Genomic DNA, 25,899 nt, shown 5'->3' with positions numbered 1-25,899 from the left:
ATAAGCCTGAAGTGCAGACTCTCAAGAGGAAGAATAAAGAGTATGTTTACTAAGGAGTGCAGGGTAATAGATGTGGAAATGTTGCCCATATAAGATTCTAGATTCAATCTAGAAGGTGCTAGGTAAAGGTTTAGTATATGCTCGGGTACTATGGCAACATTTCCACTTCGAGATTTGCAAGATGATCATGGACAATGACTTAACCCTGTAAAACATGACACAACTAACATAATACAGTAACCATTGAAAAATAATAATTTCCAGTATTGTAATATCTAACTGGTTATTCACACTTATCTTTTTACTTACCTGCTATAACAGTATTCACACATTCATAGAGAAGAGACATTGCAGATGTACTATGTAAAAAAGAGAGGTGATAAAGGTTGATTGGAATACATAAATAAGGAAGGTGGAAAAATACTCAAAGCAGATGGAAAACTAGAGAATGATGTCTTTAAAAAAAAAAAAAAAAAAAGAGGAGCAAACCACACACTTTAATCATGAACACTGTGCCAAATGGCATTAAAATGTGTAGACTACTGTTGCTGAAGGCACAGCTGTGTGTAGATTATAAAGCTCAACTGGTTATGTGTTGCCATTATTAATAGTAAAACTTTAGTACATTTTTGCATCAAAGTTATATTTTAGTAAAACAGGGGTAGATTAATTACACTCAGTGAAGTGACAGTGTCTTTTTTTTTTATCACCGGCCAATCAGCCCCTACCTGTCATTTTTCAAACCAAGCCTGAAACTTCACAGTTAGGAGTTGATTGGCCGGTGATAAAAACCAGACACTATCACTTCACTGAGCTTAATAAATCTACCCCTAAATTTCAATTAAAATTATTTAAAATGATATTGTAATGGTAAATGTAAAAATAAATAAAAAACGAATGGATAGGCAACAGTGAAATTATTTACCTGTGTATTAAGTTAGTCAGAGGCTCTATCAATTTCTTTCCCAGTCTTGGTTCCAAGGGAGTAAGTGCCCCAAACTACAGTCAATACAGGGGGGAGCAGAAAAAAATATCTGAAGCCAAGTGGTAATATCATATCATATCAACACCTCGGAACAAAAATGTATGATGCATAGGTCAAGAATATTCAGAATAAAAATACTGTAATCATAATTATACTACTCACCTGCTGGTAATGCCAGCAGATGAGCGACGGGGCCAGCAATGATGCGGGAGTGCACATTAGCGCTCATCACTGCCCCATACACACTGGACGGCTTTCAAGCTGAAAGTCGCTCAAACATGTAAACGGAGCGGCTTTCAGCTGAAAGTCGACATGTGTATGGGGCTTAATGTCAAGACTTGAGATTGCCCTGTAGAGTGTCCTACAAGGGTTTCAAAATGCTGCATTGGATCCAAATCAGTAACTCAATTTGATGCTAACCCACAAAGGGACACTTGCAAAGGAAGGGTGGTCTTCACTACACACACCACCAGTGTATCAAATACAACTAGAATTAAGAGACTACAAGTTGCTTCCATTCTACATACCCACTAGGATTTTAAAATTTACACCCAAAAGGATAGAAACAAACAAAAAAAAAAAACCACAACCTAAAACAGTGAAGAGCATGACAGGTTCCACAATAATCCAGTCTCAGGTTAACCCTCTGAGTGCCAACATCTGTGAGATATTCTAAATATCTGCATTGCTCACATTTGTTATGCAAATGCAAATTAATGTTGTGTAAAAATAATTATATTACCAATGTAGGGTAAACTTTAGAGGTCATTATGATGAATAAAAATGTTTGCTTGGCAATTTCCACACCTATCTTGACAAATTAATTTGGCACTCAAAGGGTTAAGAATGGGTGAACCATTTTGAAACTTGCATCTCTCACCTAGAAAAGTGCTTGAGACTTGACCAATTTTGAAATGGACTAACATGGAACAGTCTCAAATGAAAATGTGCCGGGATTGTTTTCCAGGATTTTCATGCAAAGGCAAACAGACACCTGTGTTTGAGCAAATGGTAATTCATAAGTCCCTGTAGTGAGAGGCTTCTGTCTTCTGCTAAAAACACCTGATCGGATTCGAACAGTACTGCCTGAAAGATGATCCACTTGACAAGGTATTTTATTGGATGTCACGTAACATAGTACAAATTATGGAATTCAAAGGCCTGGTTCTATATGAAGTCTGAGGAAAGGAGTTCACCATGATTACCAGATCATCCACATAAAGCATAGGTTAGTAAAGGCCACCATACACTATGCAATTTGCCTGCAATTTGGGCTCTGACCACAAGAAAGGAGCCCAAATTGCAGGTGAATGACAGCAGGTCCAATGTAATGCACGGTCCTGTGCACATCACACCAGAGACTGCAAGTTGCACCGACTGCACAAGCAATCTTGTGAGCTGGGCAGGCTTTCCTGGGATTACATGCAGTCCTTTTGCATGGGATATATTGCATGCAATCCCAGGAAACCCTGCCCGGCTCACAAGCAAGCAGTAGGTGCAACTTGCAGGCTCTGGTGCGATGTGCACTGGACCATGCATCACATCGAACCAGCTGTCATTCACCCGCAATTTGGGCACCTCTCTTGTGATCAGAACTCAAATTGCAGGAAAATTGCATAGTGTATGGGGGACTTTAGTCCAAAGGATCTGGAAAGGGTAGCAAAAAAAAATGGTGGTTTTTATCATCAACACACTGAAACACTAACCAGCCCAAAAAGAAGGCCACAAATTTAAGGCATTGGACTGAATGGCAAACCTGTGGAGGGATTGGTGTCCCAGATTGGAACATGAATGTATCTCCTTGATGTCCACTCCCACCATAACCTACTACTGTTTCAAGACACATCTCAAAAGACTGTCTAGATCAGGTTGCCAAGTGACTGTTTGGGTATGTCCGAAATGATTAAAAAAAAAAAAAAAAAACTCCTAAAAAAAGGGAAAGAGAGCAGACTAGGAGCCACTAAAGAGCATGACCACTACAACAATGGACTTCACTAACTTAAGTTGGCCATACATCTACAGATTTATTGCCCAATCTGGCTGGTTGGAACAAAAGCCTGGTAATGGCTGAGAGCAAATGACAGTTGTCCATTTGCTTCGAAATGCTGGAAAACTGACAAAACCGGTCATTTAGATATTGGTCAACACTAGCCCCATTTGACCTTAGGCCAATATTCCAAGTGACTTGCAGAAGTGACTGCTAGAAGCTGTAAAAGTGAAGGATCCATAGAAAGCAGGTGGAAATAAGGAGTTAAAATAACACCATGATATGTGCGACAGTGGCACAATGGAAAGAAAATGCTTCGGGAAGTGCTAAAGACTTTCTGCCAAATGCCCAACTATGGTAGGGGAGTACGGAGTAAAAATTTAATAAAATAGCTATTTTCTCTTAGAATGAGAGGAATTTATTTTAAAAGCTGCATGCCACACATTCCTATAAGTTTTTTTTCCTTTTTCCTGGTTTAGAGTAGTGTGTCTTTATGGCTTGATTGGAAATCAAATAATGTCTAAATTCTAAAAAAGGATTAATTCATCTCAGTGGGAAAAAAAAACAAATTCTCTCTGAATGTTTCTCAGCAAATAATTTCTGTGCAGATAAAAACAGCAATATAATAATTTTATACAGCCATGAAAAGTAGTTAAATGACTGAAATATAAATAGAAATCACACATGAATAACTCAACAAGCAGCTTTCTTCAATTTGCACTCAGGCTGAGGTGTGAGTAGAACACCAAAAAGAGAAGCTGTTAATTAAAAAGCAAAAAAATTAAGTGAGAAGCAATGCTTACCAATTTTATGATTTTAATTAGAACCCAGTTGTTAGTAGAAGAAGTCATGAGTTTGAAGAACAGAGGGGCCAAAGACAGATAATTTTTGGGGTTTCTTCGGGCTAGTTCACATATGACATTCACCGCCGCAGATTGCACCCCTGGTAAAAGGAATTAAGAGATAACTTGTTCGTACAAGACAATAACAAATATAATTTTGTTACATGCAAATGCAGATGTGTACTATACTCTATCCTCAAATCACGATGCAATATGGCTTCGCTACACATAAATCACTAATGCTAAGTAATTAGAATACTATAAGCGAGCTACAGCGTAGCATTGAGAAAAATGCAGCAATAAAAAAAAGGTATAAGTAGCAAAGTAAATGTTATATTATTTGTGAACTATGATGGCCATACACTAGACCAGTGATGGCTAACCTTGGCACTCCAGCTGTTGTTCGACAACACATCCTATCATGCCCTGCATCAGTTTTACTATTTGGCCATGCCAAAACTGATGCAGGGCATGCTGGGATGTATAGTTCAACAACAGCTGGAGTGTCAAGATTAGCCATCACTGCACTAGACCAACTTTTATCCAACTAGTTGGATGGACTGAAAATCTGGTCCTGTATGGGAGCAATTTTTGGTCTTATTCGACTCACCCTATTCAATCCCAGTGCAGATTTTTTGCATGGGAAGAAAATCAAGCATAGCCAAAAACAACTTGGATTAGCAAATTGCTGCAAATTTGCAAGTGACTGAATACTTATCTGCAAATTCTTGCCTATTTTTCACCTGGCCAGGAAATTTAGCCAGGATTGAATACCTCCTTTGCCTGTTTCCAGATTTCAGGAGTAAATTACATTTGCTCCCATGCAGTACATTTTTATTCCATTCATAGAAACATAGAATTTGACGGCAGATAAGAACCTTTTGGCTATCCAAGTTGGATAGCCGGGTGGACTAGTGTATGTCCACCTTAAAAAGCAAACTTGAGGGAAGAAATCTGCAACTAGTGGTAATATGTAATAGGAACCACCCATGGAATGCATCATTATGCTTTAACTGCAAATTTATATTATTTCCTTTGTGGCAAAATCACCAAACCTGTTTATCTAACACACGATTTGCATAAAAAGATTAAAAAAAATAAGAAAAAAGAAGCAGCACAGTTTGGGAAAGCAAAAATAAACAAACAATCATTCCCAGCATTTTGTGCTTAATGACGTAAAGGGGAGAATGTATGAGGATACATCTGTAAAAGTTCAAATGCTCACCTGGGTCAGGGTCCTCTAATTTTTCTTTTAGTCTCGGGAATGCTGGTCGCAGAGATTCTGGGTACTTCAGAAAAACTTTGTACATTATCAGAACCGACTTTTTCCTAATATATGGCTTTGTGTGGGACATCTACGACATATGGATTAAATGTAAATGATTATTGATCGAAAACAATGAATCTTAGGTCAAATGGGTCACCCTATATTGTAAAAAATCTACATTTAAAATACACCAAATTCCATATAATAAGCTTTGTTTTTAATTTTTAGCACTTTAAAATGTTATACCTTCATTTCTATTAGCACTTTAAATTTATCGACCAAATTGAATTTCTCCCAGTCTATTCCTTAACTGTCAGCATGGAAACGTCAGTATTTACTAACAAAGGACAGAACCAGAAGAACATTTTCAGGTGGTGCCCATCCTTAATATAAGCCTGGCAAACGAATAAAGATAGACACTGTTGATCTATCAGAAAAAAACAGGCCACAATCGCTTCGAAAATTGAACGGTGTTCATTAGATCTTTTACAGAACAGCTTTTTTTAATGTGGCATTTAGGAGGTGGCACAATTCAACCTCCAAATTTGAGATGCAAGTGCACTGGATTTAGCTGCATTCCAATGATTTCTAAAATACAGATGTAAGGGCTGGTTACACACAAATGAGAACCTTTAGCTTTTCCCCCTAATTTTTTTAAAGTAATCCTAAATGCGTAATGTCTGTCTAATTTTTTTTTTTTTTTGGGCAGCACAGATGGTGTAATGGTTAGCACTGAGGTCATGGGTTAAAATCCGTTCATGGATCTATTGTAAAGCGCAACGGAATATGCTGCGCTATATAAGAAACTGTTAATAAATAAATAATAATAAATGGACCTAATTTTGCAGAGTTTGTGTAATCTCCCCGAGCTTGTGTGGGATTCCTCCAGGTACTCCGGTTTTCTCCCAAAATCCAAAAATACACTGGTAAAATTATCCCTACAATAAAAATGTGTACATGTGGTAGGGAATATAAATTGTAAACTCCACTGGGGCAGGGACTGACGTGAATGTCCAAATATTCTCTGTAAAGCGCTGCAGAATATGTGTGTGCTATTTTAATAACTGATAATACATAATATACATTCACACAATAGTATTTATTTTAATATGAACTATATCAAATTGTGAGGAAAGTCATTACCAGTGTCATTATGTCGTTAGCCAAGTCCCTGGCCAAATCAGGAGTAACAAAGCAAGACAAGCCAGTCAGGGCAACACCTGTATCATACTGATTAGGACTGCTGAGATCCTGTAAAGAGATGGTAATTGCACAGTTATAGTGAATATCTGCTAGCTCTGTAAAGAAACAGATGCACAATAGCTGCAGCTTTCCTTAAGATGCATACAAACTGTACAATTTTGACTATACTGAACTAGAGATTGTACACTTTTTAGTCAAAATTGTGCTGCTTGCACAGTCTATTTCCTCTTGCAATACCGATCACACAGGGGCACGCATTGGTATGGCTAAAATCCAATGTGCCTGGGATTGCGCATCAGATCGGATGTCAAACATATGCGATTTTTGACAATTTACATCTGATTTCTCAGCCCGATCCATTGGAATCAGATGAAAAGAGCCCAAATCACACTAGTGTATGGATACCTTCACACACTGTTTCTGCAATTTTAATACATTTTAAAATAGTGAAATCTATAGCGCTATAGTCCCATGAAACTAGCAAATTAAGAATTGCATGGATTACTATGCTCGGGTGCTGGATGATCACTCACCTTCCTAATTTGATTTGTGGTCAGCATAATGACATCTGTCGCCTCATGAAAGCACTGTGAAGCAGCTAGGTACCCAATCCTCTGCAGAGTAGACAAGAAACCAAGTTATGATTCATATGGACATCAGACTTATTAATGGATGAGCTTTCCTAGACTACACTGGACACTGAGTTTCTTCTATATCTTACCTTAAAAGTAAACTTGGAGGCACTCATCACCTCAATGATATTGAACGCAGCCCAGCTGATGTCATAGCCCAGCATTTGCAACTGTTTTCAGAACATGAAGACAAAATGTGCCACATTAAAGTACTGCAGAAAGACAGCAATCATTTAACAGAATAGCCCATATCTTCAAGCTAGCTAGCATAAAATAATGGACCTTTTCTGTTGCTTAATTACATTTCCTAGCCACCACTTAAACATTCATCAATCTTTTATGACCCATTGCATGCTTCCAGTGTATCATAGTGATGGTGAAGTAGACGTATGAGGCTCTAAGTAACCTACAAAATATAAGGTTTGCTCATTTTGATTTTAATTACACAAAGAATTTAGATCATACACCAAAACAGTGTGATTCATTCTATTAAAAAAATTGTATACATATATTTTATACACAATTTTCACAATACAGTCTACGCAATAAATTTTCAAATGTACATTTGGGTTCATAAAGTGTTAACAGGGAGTTTGTCTTCAGTAGAAGGTTTGAAACGGTGAGATGAGCTAGTAACAAAAATAGGTGATGGCTCTTTCATAACCCTCTTCCATAACCCAGTAATCATAGTTCCAGATTCATATGCGACCAAACCAGGCTGGGCATTTTCCATGACATGGTTGCATTTGATGCGACCAGTCAGAAAAGCTCTGCTGACAGAACATAGTGTACCAGCCGACACAAAATCAGAGGGACCTCTAAGCCCCTCAGCACCCATGTTGCATACACCAGTGCCTGCCATGCAACCAAGCACTGCTGATTGGCATCTGTTAATGTTGTAATGTTTGTCAGTAAATCAAAATACATAATTAAAAACAACTGATGTTATTGGTTTAAAAAAAAGAAGAAAAACTGATTTGACTCAAATAAATCAGGGTGGAAACATGTAATCACTTTTCCACCACTCGGATCACACGCAGATATGTCCTTATCCCTGATCAACTGCTATAGACAACATCAGCTCTTTGTCTTTGGGGGTAAATTTACTAAAGCCGCAAACCCTAAAATAGGATTTTAATACCTACCGGTAAATCCTCTTCACGTAGTTCATATGAGATACTGAGATCTGAATACAATGGGGAATAGAGGTCATCCTACAGGAGACAGGCACATACATTTTTTCAACCTGGGTGTGCTGGCCCCTCCCCTCTACTTCCCCTCCACTAGCCAGTTCAGGAAACTGTGCCCGAAGGAAGGATGAAAGTATGTGAGGTAGGATTAACGTAATGTGGTGAGATTCGCACCAGCACACCACAACAACATATTTGAACTAATTTAGTTTACTCCCTTATAGTAATATTAAAACATCTATAATAATCACTATCCTGATTAGTAACGAGCAACAAAGTCACTAGAACTCAGGTGCTTAACTCAGGTTTCCCAACCTGGAAGGTACAAACCAGTATACTTAAACTTACTGTCCTGCAACTTGCAAGAACAGGTGGATTAAGATCACAACGAATTGCAATCAGGATACCGCACTGAGGCAGGTGCTCAGTATCCCATATGAACTACGTGAAAAGGATTTACGGATACGTATTAAAATCCTATTTTCACTATCATTCATATGGGATACTGAGGTCTCAATACATTGGGGGATGTCCCAAAGCTTCCAGAAGGGGGGGGGGGGGGGGGGGGGGGGAGTGCAGAGCCTGATGCAGCACCACCTGGCCAAACCGGGTATCATCCTTGGCCGAATAGTCAAACTTGTAAAACTTGCCGAAAGTATGTTGACCTGACCAAGTAGCAGCCCTACACAGCTGCAAAGCTGAAACACCCTGAGCAGCTGCCCAGGATGCGCCCACCACTCTTGTGGAGTGAGCTCTCACAGAAGTAGGTATAGACAAATGCGCTGCCCCATAAGCCTGCTGTATGGTGGAACGGAGCCACCTAATAATAGATTGCTTGGAAGCCGGGCAGCCTTTCTTTTGCGCAACATAAAGCACAAACAGACACTCTGTCTTACGGACAGGAGCAGTCCTTCTGATGTAAGTCCTAAGGGTCCTGACCACGTCCAATGATTCAGGAATATCCTGATGCCCTAAGCTGGAAGGTACCACAAATCGGCTGGTTCAAATGGAACGCCGACACAACCTTAGGCAGGAACTGTTGTCTTGTCCTAAGCTCCGCCCTAACCTGATGAAATATCAGGTAAGGACTCTTACAGGAAAGAGCGCTTGGGTCAGATACCCTCTGGCCGAGGCCAGAGCCAACAGCATCACCGTCTTCCATTTCAACTCAGTTGAATCCAAAGGTTCAAACCAAGACGACTGAAGGAAGGCTATAACCACTTCCAGGTCCCACGGTGCCACAAACGGGGGCTGCATACGCAGTACTCCTTGTAAGAAGGTCTGGACGTCTGGAAACACAGCTAACTTCTTTTGAAAGATGGAAAGGGGCAAAATCTGAACTTTTAGGGACCCCAGACGGAGGCCCAAGTCTAAGCCCGACTGCAGAAAATGGTCCAGTTTAAAATCCACTGATGGAACACTCAACTGTTCACACCATGCCACGTATTTACACCATATCTTGTGATAGTGTGACACAGTCACAGACTTCCTGGCCTGGGTCATAGTGGTAATGACTGAAGAATGAAATCCCTTTTGAGCTGCCGCTCAACTTCCAGGCTGTTAAACAAAGTCACCCTAAGTCTTGGTAGACGAGCGGGCCTTGAACCAGAAGTTCCCTTCTAAGAGGCAGTTGCCACGGATCTTCTACCAGCAGACTTGCGTACCACGCCCTTCAAAGCCAGTCTGTCTGAATTGCCTCCACCCTTTGGCTTCGAATTCTTTTTAATACTCTTCCCAACAGCGGGAGAGGAGGGAACAGGTACACCAGATAGTACGACCAAGTTGTAGTCAGCGCATCCACTGCCTGTGGATCTCTTGTCCTCGAGCAATATTTGTTGACCTTCTTGTTGACCCTGGAAGCCACTAGGCCTATCTGCCGAACTCCCCACAGATCCACAATGCTTGCAAATACCTGGGGATGAAAATGGCAGATATCGCCACTATATGAAGCTCCGCCTAGGAAAGGATCTCTGTTACCTCTCTCATGCAGGCTCTGCTTTGTCCCTCCTTGCCGGTTTATAACCGTTTTTGCGTTTTCTGACTGGACCTGAATCGTCAGATTGTTCAGGAGGGAATGAGCCTGCAGTAGAGCGTAGTAGACCGCTCTCAGCTCTAAATTGTTGATATGCAGCTGAGCTTCCCATGGTGACCATGTCCCTTGAAACCGCACTTGTGTCACCGCACCCCAGCCCTGGAGACTGGCATCCATTGTCAACAGAATCTAGTCCTGGATTCCAAATCTCCATCCCACAAGGAGTATTTGCAGAGTGAAGACACCACTGCAAAGACTGTTTTGTCCAAGCTGACCGGGGAATTCGCTTGTGCATATGGAAATGTGATCCGGACCACTTGCACAGCAGGTCCCACTGAACACTCTGGAGTGGAACCTCCTGAACTGAATTGCCTCGAAGGAAGCCACCATCTTTCCCATCAACCTGACGCATTGGTAAACGGCCACCTGCAATGAGGTAAACACTTCCACCAGCAACTGTGGAATTGCGGCCATCTTGTCCTCTGGGAGAAACACCCTCCTCTCCACCGTATCCAAGATCATCCCCAAGAATTGGAGACGCTGGGGCGGCACCAGACAGGATTTGGGAATGTTCAGTATCCATCAGTGTTCTGACAGCACAAGTCTGGTGGTGACAATAGCTCCAAGTAACCTTGTCTCTGACTCCGCCTTTAGAAGCAGGTCGTCCAGGTATGGGATGATATTTATGCCCTGGGTCCTCAGAAGGAACATCATCTCCGCCATTTCTTTGGTGAAGACGCGTGGAGCGATAGACAGGCCAAAAGGTAGGGGCTGAAAAGAACTGTTCATCCAGTATGGCAAATCTTAAGTATGTCTGGTGTGGGCCCCACACCAGTATGTAAAGATAGGCATCTTTTACGATGATGCATCTTTTACGATGATTGATGCCAGGAATTCATTCACCTCCAACCCAGCAATTACCGCTTTCAATTCGAATTGAAGACCAGATGATAAGGGTTCAACGATTCTAGATTGAGAATCGGTCTGACCAAGCCATCCGGCTTCGGCACTACGAATAGGTTGGCGAAATATTCCTGGCCCCTTTCTAGAACCGGTACAGGTATAATTACCTGGGGCTCTACTAACTTTTGTACAGCCTGTCTGAGAATCCTGCGATCTTCTGCAGCTGCTGGGAGTCCTGTCCTGAAAAAACCTGTGAGGGGGCGGTCTTCTGAACTCCAGCTTGTAACAGTCAGGAGCAATGGCGGGTAGTGCCCGCTTGCGGGACGTTCCTGGCATAGGTGTGAGAATATCCAACCTAGCAGTAAGCACATAAATCTGTGCAGGGACACTGCCGCCATCTTGCCGCACATGAACCGGGGTACCCCACTGTGGGGACCCCGGATAACACTCACCAACGACAAATTCAGGCTCATCCAGGGGTGTGCGTGCTGCAGCGTAATGCCTGCAATAGCAAGCACCCTCTCAGGTCAGTGGACCTGCAGCAGGGATCAGTTCAGTACCTTAAGAGGCCAGAAACTGTCCCTCCACCCGGCTTCCCTCAAAGCAGGGAAGCTGTATAGCCAAAACAGCAACCCCAAAATAATAAAGTAAAGTAAATTGAAGAAAAACTCTGAAGCTCCAGGAGGGTGCATCCTTTCCTGAGGGCACATTTTCTAAAACTAGCTAGTGGATGGGGAAGTAGAGGGGAGGAGCCAGCAAACCCAGGTTGAAGAGAAATGTATGTGCCTGTCTCCTGTCGGATGACCTCTATTCCCCAATGTATGGAGATCTCAGTATCCCATATGAATGATTGTGAAAAATAAAGTATTGAACAAACGTATTCTCAGACAAAAACTTACTGTTTAATATCATAGTGAAAAAACAATTGCAGGGGTAAGCAAGCGCAACTACACTCGCTGTTTACAGCAGCTTGAACTCACACAAAACAGGGAGGGCCGCGAGATGTAGTGCGGTTGCCAGCATTACAACTGCACATTGTATCCTTCGCCCGCAATTGTGATTTCCCACCTACAATATATTTAATGAATTGCAGTGAGAGGAACATAGCATGTAAAGGAAAAAGACTTATTACTCACATATGTCAGCTTGCACACAGCATTGGCTTTTACTGCAATATTGTCTTGTTTAAGTTCTTGCTTGATCTCATCGATGCAGTGAGAGATATATTTTGCCTGTTTAAAAAAGCAGCAGTGAATGAAATTATATAAACATGAACATTTCTATTATAGATATAATAGATCAAACTATACAATGAGCTTCATCACAGGACACTAGCTCTAATTAACCTAAGGTGCTCCCAGCCATTAGGAAACTAGATAATGCCATCTCCTGTGTTCCATTTTTGACAGGTAAACAGAGGATAGAAGCTCACACAGAGATCATTTATCTCTATATAGAGATGCTAAAACAGCACCTCACTCCGATATGGAAAAGAACGTCCACTAACCTATTTCTATGAAGATATCACATCAGAATCTAAAAATAGCCATCAATGATTGGCACAACTGTTTTTCCCACAATTACCTGCTAAAATCATGCAACAGTACTGGTATATAGTATTCAACACCAGCATGTAAAATAAAAACATTTGTCACTAGGTAGGTTTTTTTTGTTTTAAAGGATCAGATAGGCATTGAACTAAAATAGACTTCACAGTGGAGAGAACTCGAGTCCGAGTATGATCTCTACATCAACAAAACTTAAGGGATTCATACATGTGTAAAAATCCAGATTCCCCTTTCATGGTGGGGACATTCGAATCAGGACATTTTATACATGCTTAATTTCCCGGATCACCAATGGCTGGTGATCAGCGCATCCAGTTCACGGATCACCCCCAGTTGGTATATGGGTCCCTTTACCAGGAGAAAATATATAGGATTTTAATATGTTTGGTGTAGACCATAGAAGGGAAAGGGGGGACATGATAGAAACTTTCAGATACACCATGGGTTTTAACATGGTCCAGGAGGGAAACCTTCCTCAAAAGAAAAAAGCATTAGAACACAAGGACATGCACTGAGACTGGAGGGAGGTAGGTCCAGGAGAAGTTTGAGGAAAAAGTATTTCTAAGAGGCTAAGAAAGTATGGCAATTTAATTATGTCTGGGATAGGCATATGAATCTTAAGTAAAAATGGTTCAAATGATACCTTAAAGCAGGGGTGGGGAACCTCCGGCCCACGTAGGCAGTATATGTGGCCCTGCCCACCCACCCGACGGTCTGTACGGGAGACAAGGAAGAAAGTCTCACGCCACCACCTCATGTGAGACTTCCTTCCTTGTCTCCCGTACAAGCCGCCGGGAGAGAATTCATGCAACAGGCAGAAGGCAATCAGCAGTGGCTGGAGCATGGGACATGGGGGGAGGAATAAAGGTACTTAAAAAGTAGCAAATTTTGATATGGCCCCAGGAAGAATTTTATCCATTTAAAATGGCCCTTATATGAAAAAAGGTTCCCCACCCCTGCCTAAAAACTAGATGGGCAAAGTGGTTCTTACCTGCTGTCAAATTCTATAAAACAGCAAGTGGCAAATCACCCTTGGAAGCCAAGCAACAATACAACTCAGTTACATATCCATGAGAAAATTAGACAGCATTAAGAGCATAAAAGGTCCCCTTACTCTAGTGCGATTTGGGCCCTTTTCATCCGATTCGGAATGATCGGGACAAGAAAGCAGATATAGTAAATTTGCATGTGTTTAACATCATTTCTGATTTGATGCGTGGTCACGTGTGCATCAGATTGGACAGTGAAGATCAGAAGGGCTGCACTATAGAAATAACAGATCAGGCAGCCTTCAGCAGGCTTGGCTTGAACACGAAGGACTGCATACATATTAGAATGAAGCAGCTTGAAATACTTTTGGTTCCCTGCTCTCACAACTGATCCTGCAGAGTTTAACCAACCACAGCATGGAGTTATTATGGGGAATTCTTTAACCAGTTACTAGCTCTTGGGAGTGTGTTAAGGCCCCCATACATCAGAAAGATATTGTACCCAATAGTACAATCTCAAATGATTGTATGGCTGATTGTATGACAAATTGTGAATACATTTTGTGTCCAAAAACCACCGTCGACTGTCGGGGAGTTGAAGAGAAAGTTGGACATAATTGTGATTGTAAGCCAGGTCTTTCTGATGTATGGCCACATTTAGACCGCAAACAATGTTTCAATCTCCTATTTCTAAAGGTCCCCATACACTGATCCGACTTGTCCTTTAGACAAGTCAAACCAAATTGCCCTTGAGCTCCCCTGGAAGCACCCCGGGAGCCACACAAACGATTTGGCACTTGATGTGGCATTTTTACATGCAATAAATCGCATGCAGTTTATTGCATGTAAACTCCCGGGGAGCTGCAGCAGTGGCAGGGAGCAGGAGAGCCAGGCAACGGTGGCAAGATCAAGCTATATAAAAAAGGACACCGTACACCAGCAATAATACTAAATAACTGTATATTTCATAGAAAGAATGGAAGGCGGTCAGATCGGGAAATATTTAGCATCCACAAAAGTTTTTAAAAATTCTGTTTTCAACCAGATTACACTGCCCACTCAAAGCTGCTACTTAATACCACCTGGCTGGAATAATTTGGGGTGGGGGGGGGGGGGGGGGGACGGGACACTGCAGGCATTTGTGATTTAGTTGCATTATGTCCAGGTTTAGCTATAGTCAATACTGTGTTTACTAGTGCTAAAACTACTACCAGTGAAATAGACACATGTAAAGCTTTTTCTATTTGGACATAGAGAAGAAGGAATTCGATCTTCATGCTCTATATTGGGTGACATTTGTTCTCTAAAGAATGGTAAGCAGTCATGAAATATTCAAGCCAAACTCCAGTCTTTATAACCAGCACAGGGAGAAAGGAACAGCACAGTGAAGATAACATTTTGCTGGGGGAGATACAGGAACACTTTTCCCTTTGGCAAAGTTACATTACAGAAGCTATAAATGAAGCGCCTGCACATATATAGAATAATTACAGAAAACTAATACCTCTTTCACACCGCAGCTATAACCTGGTAATTTGCCGATTTTTAACAGTTTAAAACCGGTTATAGCTGCAGTGTGAAAGCACCGGTTTTAAAATTACCGATTCAAGAAAACGGTAATTCCAAACGATAAAAAAAGAAGAAGGATCCTACACGGTTCAGACATGTTAATTTTTCAGTGTGAAAGGATCTGTAACGGTATTTCGGACCCCACACCGTATTAGCAACTTCCTCTACTATAAACATTAACATCTTTAAAAGTGTCCAGTTTATAGGACTCAAACTCAATCATCCGTTATTTAATTATCTTTTTCCATTTGGTAGCGTATTGGGTGCAAAATTATGAATTTAACTTCACAGAAAAAACTCCCCCCACAATGTTTCAAAATATCTTCCTGTCAATCACTCTGCATTAAAATTCTCACTGAGCAGGGCAATTGTGATGCATGCAGAGTCAGCCGATGATCGCTCAGTTGCAAGAACCATTAGCATTGTGTAAACAGTGATCCCTCCAGGATCACAGGGAAGGCCACCGGGGGAAAGGGTGCACTTTGAATTCGGCAATCCGTGCCCGCCAATGTCACTAACACAAGCAGGGCCACCGAGCGACATTATTAATGTGGGCAGGCGTGCAATGTCATTAATGGGGGACCAATTTCTGCTGGGGACGGACTGGCCAGGCTGTTTTAGCAGGGCACCGCTAATGGGGTAAGGGGCGTTTTGCCCTATAAAAAGCAGGTGAATACTATGTACAAACGTGAATTAGGCCCTTTTTTGTTGTCACTGCAATTCTGTCATTATCTGGTGGTCAGTGCAACACTGCTTGTAATATATGTTCTATAACAAGCATAAAATCTGCATATCCGGCAGTACCATGAGTGCGGCATATACGCATTAGGCGCATTTGTACGGAGTAGATGATAGTGTAATAGTCTTCAGGCAATGATGTTTTAGCAGGGCATCTTGCCCTAGCCAATTTTAAAAGGGCAAAAAGCACCTGCCCTTTTACAGATGCCCATGCCTTACCACCACTACATGAATAGATGCCACATTAAACAGAGCTTTTGTGACATTGACAACTGGGCCTCCCAATTTTAAGTATGCGTGAGCATACTGTCCCTTTACCCCTGTGCGCTGCTCACATCCTAGCTAGATCACTAGTATAACCGAGGGAAAGAGTAATGATTGCATAGTGTACCTGCAACCCCCTTTTTGCATATAACTATAAATCTTTGCAAGGTAGCACCTCCCAGTGCAAGCAGCAACAGTGTGCAAACTAGAGCACTTTTCCTTTACTGGGGGGTATCCAATGTGGGTGGAGATTTCCGACAGTTGGAAATATCAGCATACACCTTTTCAATCATGGTTATTTTCATCTGTCTTTCCCCCAAGCAGATTCGACTATTTAAAAAGTGGAATCTACTCTGGTCGAAAATGGCTGCTAAATTGTCAAATTTGCATCCATTTTCGAACAAAAATACATGTGGATATACAACTTTTCACCAATCCATGCGTTTTCTGTCTGAGATTGGCGAATTGGACGATGTTTCAGACAAGTTGGTAATGTTCGTTTCGAAGAGGTATTTTATACCGCACTGAGTGTTCTTTTTGTTCGGACCATATACAATTCCCTGCGGTCTCTTCTATATTCTTCTATTTATATTTTACACGATTATATGTGTTTTCCTTTTTGATCTTTTTTTAGCAGCTATGGTGCTACAATTCTCTAGATATACGGTAGTTGGTAATGTTCGTAATAAAGATTGAGTCTACACACCTGAAGTTTGAGATGGCTTCAGTATAGACTAACACCCCTCCCCCACACCACCCTCAATTTCTTTATAAACAGGGACCTAACTAACATAATATAAAACATAACTGGATTAATCTTACTATAGAATTTAGCAATGCTTTTTCCCTAATTTTAAAGTATAAATACCAATACCTAAAACACATTACATTCTAATACTTCTATGGAATACTGAAGAGCTAAAGAAAGTGGATACATTTTAGATACTGTTATCCTGCTAAAATGTTTCTCGGAAGAAACTGAAACATTTTTGACACAGTAGAGATTAAATATCTCCTGCTAACTAAAGGTCCATACACACTGGGCGACTATGCCCAGCGTGTATGGACAGCGATGATGCCAATCCATCATCGCTGCGGGGAAAGCCGCTCAGTGCATACACACTGAGTGACTTTCCCCCTGCCTGGCTCCGATGGAGGGGGAGGATGGCTTTGCATAGCGCAGAGCTATGTAAAGCCGTCCTGAAAGCCGCTCATTTGCTGGTATAACCAGCAGATGAACGGCTTTCCCGGTAATGATGCAGAAGCGCTCATCACCGGGGAATACACACTGGGTGGCTTTGAGCTGAAAGCCGCTCAAACTGGGTGTTTTGAGCAACTTTCAGCTCAAAGTCGCCCAGTGTGTATGGGCCTTTAGTCAGTGCATGCAGTCAAAATCTAGTCAAATTGCTTAGCAAGTAACTGCAAATCTCTGTATGTGCAGAATCAGATACTGATCGCAATCTTTCATTCTGAACCACTACCCCGCCTTTTTTTGCTTAAGCAAAATTTCTTAGCACAAATCTCTGCCATCTATCCCATGGGATATGTGAACACAGGGAAAATCGCTTACCCTAAATAGCTTAGCAAATTGCTTAGCACACATCTCTACACGTGTAGGCCCCTTAAAGACTGGTCATACACATGGAGAGATCTGTGCTTACTTTCTAAGCAATCTAGTCAGATTGCTTAGAAAAAAGGCAAAAATTTCCTGTGTGTATGCCCCTTTACACACATTAACTAGAATAATTTTTGCTAGAAATAAATAGGTGTGACACGGTGCTAAGTTTAGCAAGATTAACATAAAGTAATTATAGAAGACAAAAAGCACATATAGGGAATATATTACCCTTTATATACTGAATACAGGCAGTGGCTACTTATATTTTAACACAATTTTTTCATTCCTTCCCCCTTACTATATTTTAATATTTTACATATTTTATCAAAAATCAATAAAAGTTATATTTTATTTTCATTATACGACTCTTCGTGCACCAATACCATTGCTTACTTTTTCTCGTTTGGGTGTTTCAGGTCTACACATAAGCAGTGGGTAGCACCTCCAAAGCTTAATTGAAAGACATTGTTCCACATAAAATCATCATAAGTTGGAGAAAAGAGGATCATTGATGTAATATTCCAGAGTGGGGGGGGGGGGGGGGGGTGGGTGTGTGTGTGTGTGTGTGTGTGTGTGTGTGTGTGTGTGTGTGTGTGTGTGTGTGTGTGTGTTTCAAAGTAAGTAATATAGGGTCAGTTTTCTTGGCATGAATGTTTGGGTGCAGAGCCCATGAGCTTTTCTGGCTGGGTTACTTCCAGGCATCACTGCTTAACGCATTGTATATCACTTTCTTTGTAAGTCTTCTATATATATTTTTTCACCTATTTTTACTTAAGTAACCGTTTCAAACACTAAGTTATTGCTTTCATATACCTTACACTCTATATAACACCCAATACACTAAGAATTCACTGCTATATTTTTTGTGATGCCCTGGGGATTTTTTGGGGGGGGCTGTACTTCTTTGGGGGTGCCCTGCACCCTAGGTGTGAACCCCAGAGTGTTAGGGGCCTGCTCGACGGACGTGACCTTAATGTTAGTGGGCAGGTTCATATCTTGGGCAAATGCAGGGCTGGACTGGCCATCTAGTACTCGAGAGGCCAATGGCCTGATGGGCCGGGTCAGGCACAGAGAGGTGGGATGGCCACGCACATTGCATCTTCCAGGGGCTTTAAAAACACACCCCCACCTTGACTCGCATGTACAGAAATGGGACGGAAGTGTAGCGCAAGGCAAGGCTCTCGACTCGTTGCACAAGCCCCAGGCAGTGGTGTTGTCACTCCCTGTAACGGGCACACCTTCGGCCTGATTGAGAACAAATGCAGGGCCCAAAGCAGCTTCAGTCCACCGCTGGCCATAACTTCTATAAGATACCTGATCTGGACTGACCGTTAAATTAGCATAGTATTTCTACACCCAAAGCTGGTCCAATTACCAAATGTTGCAGGCTAAAAAGGCAAGTAGAGGTTCATTCTTACTTTTATGTGAAACCCTCTATTAACTGTTCCACAACTAAAACATTTCTCTGTCTTCAATATAATTGTTCAGAAGGTGGACATGGACCAATAGATAAAGTCTTTACTGATAAACAGGTGTGCAATTGACTTAACCAACGCCTGTTAAGCACACATGAAACTAGCCAGTATTAGTCCCGAGCAGCATACTTTGCGTAAACAAGCCCTCAAAGTTGAAAAACCTGCACAATGATGCCGATGTGGAATACAGGTAAAAACAATATATATTGAATATTTCACAATGCAACATTTCTCACAGACCTTACCATGTTTTTTGGAGGTCTCAGCATACTTTAACTAACTGCTAAGTCACCAATAACTAACATACTAAATAAAGCTAAGAAAATATTAACTTGATCCATATGAATATCCAGGGTGCAAAGACCGGCCATGTCACTAAGAAACCAGACAGGGTTTATAGCTTATGCAGGCCTAAAAAAAAACCATGCAAATCTCTAGAAGTTAAAAACAAAATTATTTTGGTACTGCTGACCATATGCTAAACCAAATTTCATTCACCTAGTTGGTTTGATGGAATAAAAATCTGGTACTGTATGGGAGCAAATGTCATTTTTCATGCAGTAATTTGTTCCCAAAATATGGAAATATGGTCCAAAACTGCCGGTCAGACAAGGTTCTGTAGTTGAATGTTTGATTTAATCAATTTGACAATGTTTTTGACCATTTTCCTGGGTTTGTGAGCAAATTGCTAATTGTCATTTCAGTCCAAAGGGGTGTGCACACTGTCTGCAGCTGGGCAATTTTGACTACGTGATTTTGTTGAGTCAAAATAGCTATGTCGCTGCCAGAGATAAGCCAGCAGAAGCCTGCATGTACAGCTGAATACACACTTCAATGTCTAGTCAAAATATTCTTGGCTGCGGTGTGTATCAGGCCTGGTGATAGCAATGCTGCAGGGCCATGCATCGATATCGTCCGCTGTGTACACGAGGCAAATAAGGGGAACCTAAGCAATTTTGTCAACATAGTCAAAATTGCTTGGTCCTGCTGGACCTCTAGTGTCTGTCAAAGCAGTGCAGCTCACCCAGTACAACCCAGAAGTGCAGATTCTGGGAGCGCTGGCATGCTGTTAGTAGGGAACCCCCGGGCAACAAGCATATAAACCTCCCCTTCATAGAAACAAGCATGTAACCCCCTCCCCCATGGCTATGTGCATATAACTCCCCCTGACAATGGGCATACAACCTCCCCAAAAACATGAAACTTACACCCCCCTCACAGCAACAAGAACATAATCACCCCCCTGCCCCCTCCCAGCAAGGAGCATGAAAACGCTGGCAATGAGCATGTAGGTAAAAATATTTCTGTTCTTTTATAAAGGTCATTTTTGTGTGTGGGCCATACAATGGTGTCATCAGCACGACTGTATGTGGCATAATGTGTAGTAAACCTTACAGTTTGTGTGGCATAATGTGTAGTGGCCCATATAGTGTGTGTGTGTGTGTGTGTGTGTGTGTGTGGCATAATGTGCAGTGGCCATTACGGTTTGTGTGACATATTTTGTAAGTGGCATTATGTTGCGCGTTACATAATGTTTAGGGGTATTACTATAAGAAGGAAAACTGGCTAAAAAAGGGGAGGGTGGGGAGGTGCCGAAACATAGCCTTGATCCAGGCACCATGTCACCCTCACTACTGCTCTGCCAACCCCTACCACAGTTTGAACTTAGAGCCTTAAGGATATGCAAGTAGGGAGGCAACTTGACACCGTGCTGTGAACTGCTAAGAAACAGTCCTACAACGAGTGGGCATGGCGAAGCAGGCAGACCAGGTGGGGTGGCTACGAGACTGAAAGGGTGTGCGGTGGACGGCAAGCAGGTGTGGATGTGCAGCGTGACCTCGTCATACTGCGCAACAGGACAGCATGGTTTCCAAGCAGCACCCGTCATCCCAGAATCCCACCAATCATGATCACAGGATTGGCATCACTGTATGTTAGGGTGCCAATTATGGTATGCTCTTTATCGTAGGTACATCCTTTTAAAAAGGAGAATAATGTATGTTATTACCTTTGATGGTGTGTATGTTTTGGGAGCCAATACCTAGAAGTGTGTCTATAATGGGGCATAAACATGGGGCTATTTAAGCCCCATCTTTAATCCATCTGAGGAGAAGACAGAATTGAACTCCTGATTATGGAGAAGTCAATATTGCTGTGGTGTTTTCTTTGTTGCTCATACATTGATTTCTTGAAAAAGAACATATCCAACTGCAAACAGGATAGATTGAAAAACTAAGGACAGGAATGCATTTTTATCATATGCACAAACAACCAGAGAGGAACCGAAGAGTCCCCCAGATTAACTCAGAGAAAGATGCCATGTACCAAAAAAATAATAATTAAAATCTTGCTTTGTTTTCTGGGGAACACCTGTACAAAAGCTGTCATTAGGACAGGGTGTGTTTGGTCTTATCTGAACACAATACTTTACAAATCCATGAAAGCATCTCTGAATACAACTTCATGAATGTATAAAAACTCTGGAAAGGAGTGAATGGAGGTCAATTTACTGTTCTGTGAAACAGTTTTGTGGAAACAATGCAGTGTTGCCCATAAAGCACCAACCAAACAAGATGGGAATAAGTGTAGATGGTAACTAGGAAAGATTGTTCAGGCCCGACCTATAGGCCCAATTCAGACTGGATTGCAAAGTACATTTTTTCTGTAATAGACAAAACCATATGGACTGCAGGTGGGGCGAATGTAGCATGTGCAGAGAGAGTAAAGAGGACTACACACAGGGAGTTTTCAGGGCATTATCTAATCGCTTAGAAAAATGTCCCTACATCGCTCCGTGGGGCCATTGTGATGTGCAAAGCTACTACCCGGCAATTAATATCCTGAATGCAGGATAAATCTAGCGAAATTGCCTTTCAGGGCCAGTGTTCTCCAGTGGCAGATCGCTCAGCACACATCGCAGATTTAAGCAAGATTCTAGACACATACACCCATGTGCTGAGCGATAGATTTGTGTTAAGCAAAAAAAAAAAAAAAAAATGTATTTAAATATTGGGTTGGTATTACAGGAGTGTGGACCTAGATCTTTCAGATCGCTTCTTAAAACACGGACGATTTGCAGCCACTTTCTAAGCGATCATACTAGATATATATACTGCATGCTTGAATGATCTAGACTGGTGGTAGCAACATGCGGGGCCATGCATCGCCATCGCTATGGGGCTTACACACTGAGCGAAATGTGCTTAATTGCTAAGCGAATTAGCCAATCGCTTAGAAATTAAGCGGAAACCTTAAATCTTTGTGTATGTAACATCTGCCCCACCTGCAGTGCAACATCATTTTGTCTATTAGAGAAAGTAAAAAAAAAAAACAATGTGCTTTGCGATCCAGTCTTATTTAGGCCCTATGCCTGCCGTGGGACAGGCCCTCCTAGAAGCCAGCCAATTTCTTACATTAGTGTATTAAAAAGTATTCAGTTTGTCTAATACTGGTTGACACCATGTCTTACATGAACATGGACTCAAGTATGATGTTTAGTTGATTTAGCAACAGTTGCTATTATAGTTTATAGGCAACATGTACAGAGATTTCCAAGCTAAGTTTATCATTCCTACAATTTTGTATTTGTTATCCACCTCAAGTCCAAGTGCCATAAGGTACAGATGATAGACATGATATACACGCACTCAGGGATACATTTACTAAGAAGGGAGTTCTATTGAAGATGAGATGTTGCCCATAGCAACCAGATTCTACTACTTATTTATTTAGCACCTTCTAAAATATAATAGAATTTGATTGGTTGCTATGGGCAACTCCTATTTTTGCAAATGTACCCAAATGACTGTGGGCAGAATGCCAAACGCCTTTATATGCGCAGTCTATGAACAGATTAGAAAACGAGGAGTGAAAAAAATTAAAAATAAAACTTTAAACCTCTAGTTCCTTTAGTATCCTAATTTCAAGAACCACACAATAAATTGGATACGTCTTAACAACTAGCCCCAGAAACAAATCCTGTTGAAATGGAAGTCCACTTCATGAACAAACTGCCACCTTTAGTACCAAATTCTCCTTGGACAATCGGGAACCCCCTAAAATCACTGGACTACTATCCCCTATACTAGTGGTTCCCAAACTTTTCTCTCTCGGTTACAACTTAATTAGGTTTTTAATTTATGAGTACCCCTTCCTCTCAATTTAAAATATCCACAGTACTTTTAAGTGGAGTGGAAGTGAGCAGTATGCGTGTCCTTATATGAAGGAGTAGAGGAGGAGTAGTGTGAGGTCAGGAATGGGTCTCCAATAATGCCTGCAAGATTCTGCTGCTTCCTCCACTCATGTCAGTGTGGGGCAGATGAACGCTGATGTCTGAGGGCAGCATCGGTAGCTTCCCATGCATTGCTGGTTGGGCAAAAGCATGAGGAGTTGCTGACGACAATGCAGACGGAACTGGAAGTGAACCAACATGGTTAATCTCCACAGCAAGAGGAGACTTCTTGCTCCACTACCAATATTAGTTCAAAAGTACTCCCAATTGGTCTTCAGCGTAACCCCAGGGGTACAAGTACCCTAGGTTGGAAACACGGACCTATACCTTCCCAAGAACAAGAAAAAAAAAAAAGGTATCAGTGACGCTTCCAGATGCAGAAACAATTTATCTGGTACAATGGACTGGCAAGCTGGGCAGTATTTCTTCCCATCCTCTATTCTTAGAGAGAGAGAGAGAGAGAGAGAGAGAGAGAGAGAGAAAAGAACACTGTAGATTCTGTGGGACCTCCTGGCTTTAGGAATTACTTACACAGATTCACTCATCACCAGGGAACTCTTCCTTCCCTGACACATGCTACTTGCTGTAGTACTGCCTGAACAGGAAAGTATGCTTTTTTTTTTTTAACAATATTTTTCTTTATTGAAGCGTGACATATAACAAATGTGCAACAAAGATACATTTCCATTGTGTAGATCACAGTCTGTAGTCACACAAATTTGTACACAAAAAGAATAAACAAATTGTTACAGACAAAAAGTACTACTGGGTCCGCGCCTATACCCATCAAGTATGCTTTTTTAAATATGGAAGGTTAGTGTCAGGGACCATAGGTTTCTGGCACTTTAAGAAGCGCAGCCCTGCCCAGTAATTTGAATGTCCATACAGTTTTTTAATGTAATGTATAAGTCATTTATTTAGAATACACATAATGGAAAAAGCTTCCATATGATACAATAATTCATATAACAGTTGTGCACAATATAACAAACCGGACAAACAACATGTAACATATAATAAAATCAGCTGTTTAGCTGGGATTGCCGTTTTTTTGTCATTCACTTAATTCAGAGCATATATGAGGCTGTATGATTGAATATATTAGAGGCAGTGAACAATTTCATATAGTTACCAGTCCTGCATGCACTTGGCTCCTTTAATTACTGCCCTTTCAGTGGTGGAATATAACATCAGGTCAGTCTCTCCAAGTTGTTTTTTACCAGAAATGCACTCCAGAAAATAGGCTGTTTGGGGACCCTTTTTCTGCTGGACCAGCCAGCCAGATGGTTATTTGTAATCCACAGGTATCGCGCTGAAGGAGAATGTACAGGACCAGCACAGATGCTTTCTTAAATGTTTCTAGATCAGGCATTCCCAACCACGGTCCTCAAGGCACACCAACAGTGCAGGTTTTAGTGATATCCTGTTGCCTGTTCTAGATCCTCTCAGTTTAAGCACCTTCACTGGAAGCCTAATATACTGCCTACATCACCTATTATGAGCAGGTGGTCTACCATTCATGTATGAACAAAGCCCAAGCATGCATATCTTTTAAAGGCATCAGGATTCGGCATCTCTAGTATAGAGTGATTTTTTTTTTTAACCAGAATAATGTAGGCCAACAGCCTACCACCCTTCAAGACTGACATTAAATGAGGACCCTTGCCTTCATGCAATTACTCAGATCAGGTCTCCATCTGCGAGACTGTGTTGCCTCTAATAAAGGATGATCATTTTGAGCGGGTTGCCAATGGCGGACTATAATCAAATTCTCAACATGTTATAATCTCATGAATTAAATAATCATTTATTAAGCTATTAACATGTTATTTATTTAAGCTATTGGTAATTGATAATCAGGCCATGGGGCTATAAGATGCCACTGCCCTTAGCAGGAAAACCTGAAGTGCACTTAATTTCAAAACTATTAGTAAAAACCGGCATACGGTCATAAAATGTAACAAAGATCTCGGCATTCTATTATCATGTAGTGCTTACGTCTGGTTACTGATGTCATTCAGTTTGTAATTTTTCTCTTATTGGGGAAGTATTGAAAGTATCTTCCTTTTTAAACCTAGCTGCTGTTGGGTATTGGTTATAGGGTCGACATGCATTAAGTCGACCACTGAAGGTTGACATGTCTGAAGGTCTACATGGGGTTAGGTCGACAGGGGTAAAGTTGACAGTCAAAAGGTCGACGTGGGGTTTTATCGACACAGGGATTTATTTCAAATGTCGACATTTACACTAAAAAAGTGCACCACACTATTTTATTATCCACCAGGCCCTAGTGCATGGTAGGGCATGAAATACCACCTGTTGGCACATATCGATGCAAAAAATCTAAAAATGTAAAACTCCATGTCGAGTTTCCTCTTGTGGACCTAGTGACTATACCTTGCTGTT

The 25,899-nt window shown here is 41.3% G+C and overlaps 1 protein-coding gene across 2 annotated transcripts in view; it reads right to left on the bottom strand.

The window, feature by feature from the left end:
• Positions 1–25,899, bottom strand: part of AP3D1 (adaptor related protein complex 3 subunit delta 1) — a 142,659-nt gene that overhangs the window by 102,538 nt on the left and 14,222 nt on the right. For both annotated transcript variants that reach the window (XM_083179420.1, XM_083179419.1), the window contains exons 2-9: positions 12,178–12,273; positions 7,006–7,086; positions 6,818–6,898; positions 6,225–6,332; positions 5,040–5,169; positions 3,776–3,915; positions 926–999; positions 310–359 (exon numbers count right to left, since the gene is read on the bottom strand). In XM_083179420.1, coding sequence (XP_083035546.1) covers positions 310–359; positions 926–999; positions 3,776–3,915; positions 5,040–5,169; positions 6,225–6,332; positions 6,818–6,898; positions 7,006–7,086; positions 12,178–12,273 — 760 coding nt within the window. The remainder of the gene's footprint in view (positions 1–309; positions 360–925; positions 1,000–3,775; positions 3,916–5,039; positions 5,170–6,224; positions 6,333–6,817; positions 6,899–7,005; positions 7,087–12,177; positions 12,274–25,899) is intronic.

This window comes from Crinia signifera, chromosome 1 (genome assembly GCF_055691185.1).
Source record: "Crinia signifera chromosome 1, ASM5569118v1, whole genome shotgun sequence".
NCBI classification, from domain to species: Eukaryota; Metazoa; Chordata; class Amphibia; order Anura; family Myobatrachidae; genus Crinia; species Crinia signifera.
The sequence above is the reverse complement of the archived record's forward strand: the minus strand, read 5'-3'. Positions and strand labels throughout refer to the sequence as shown.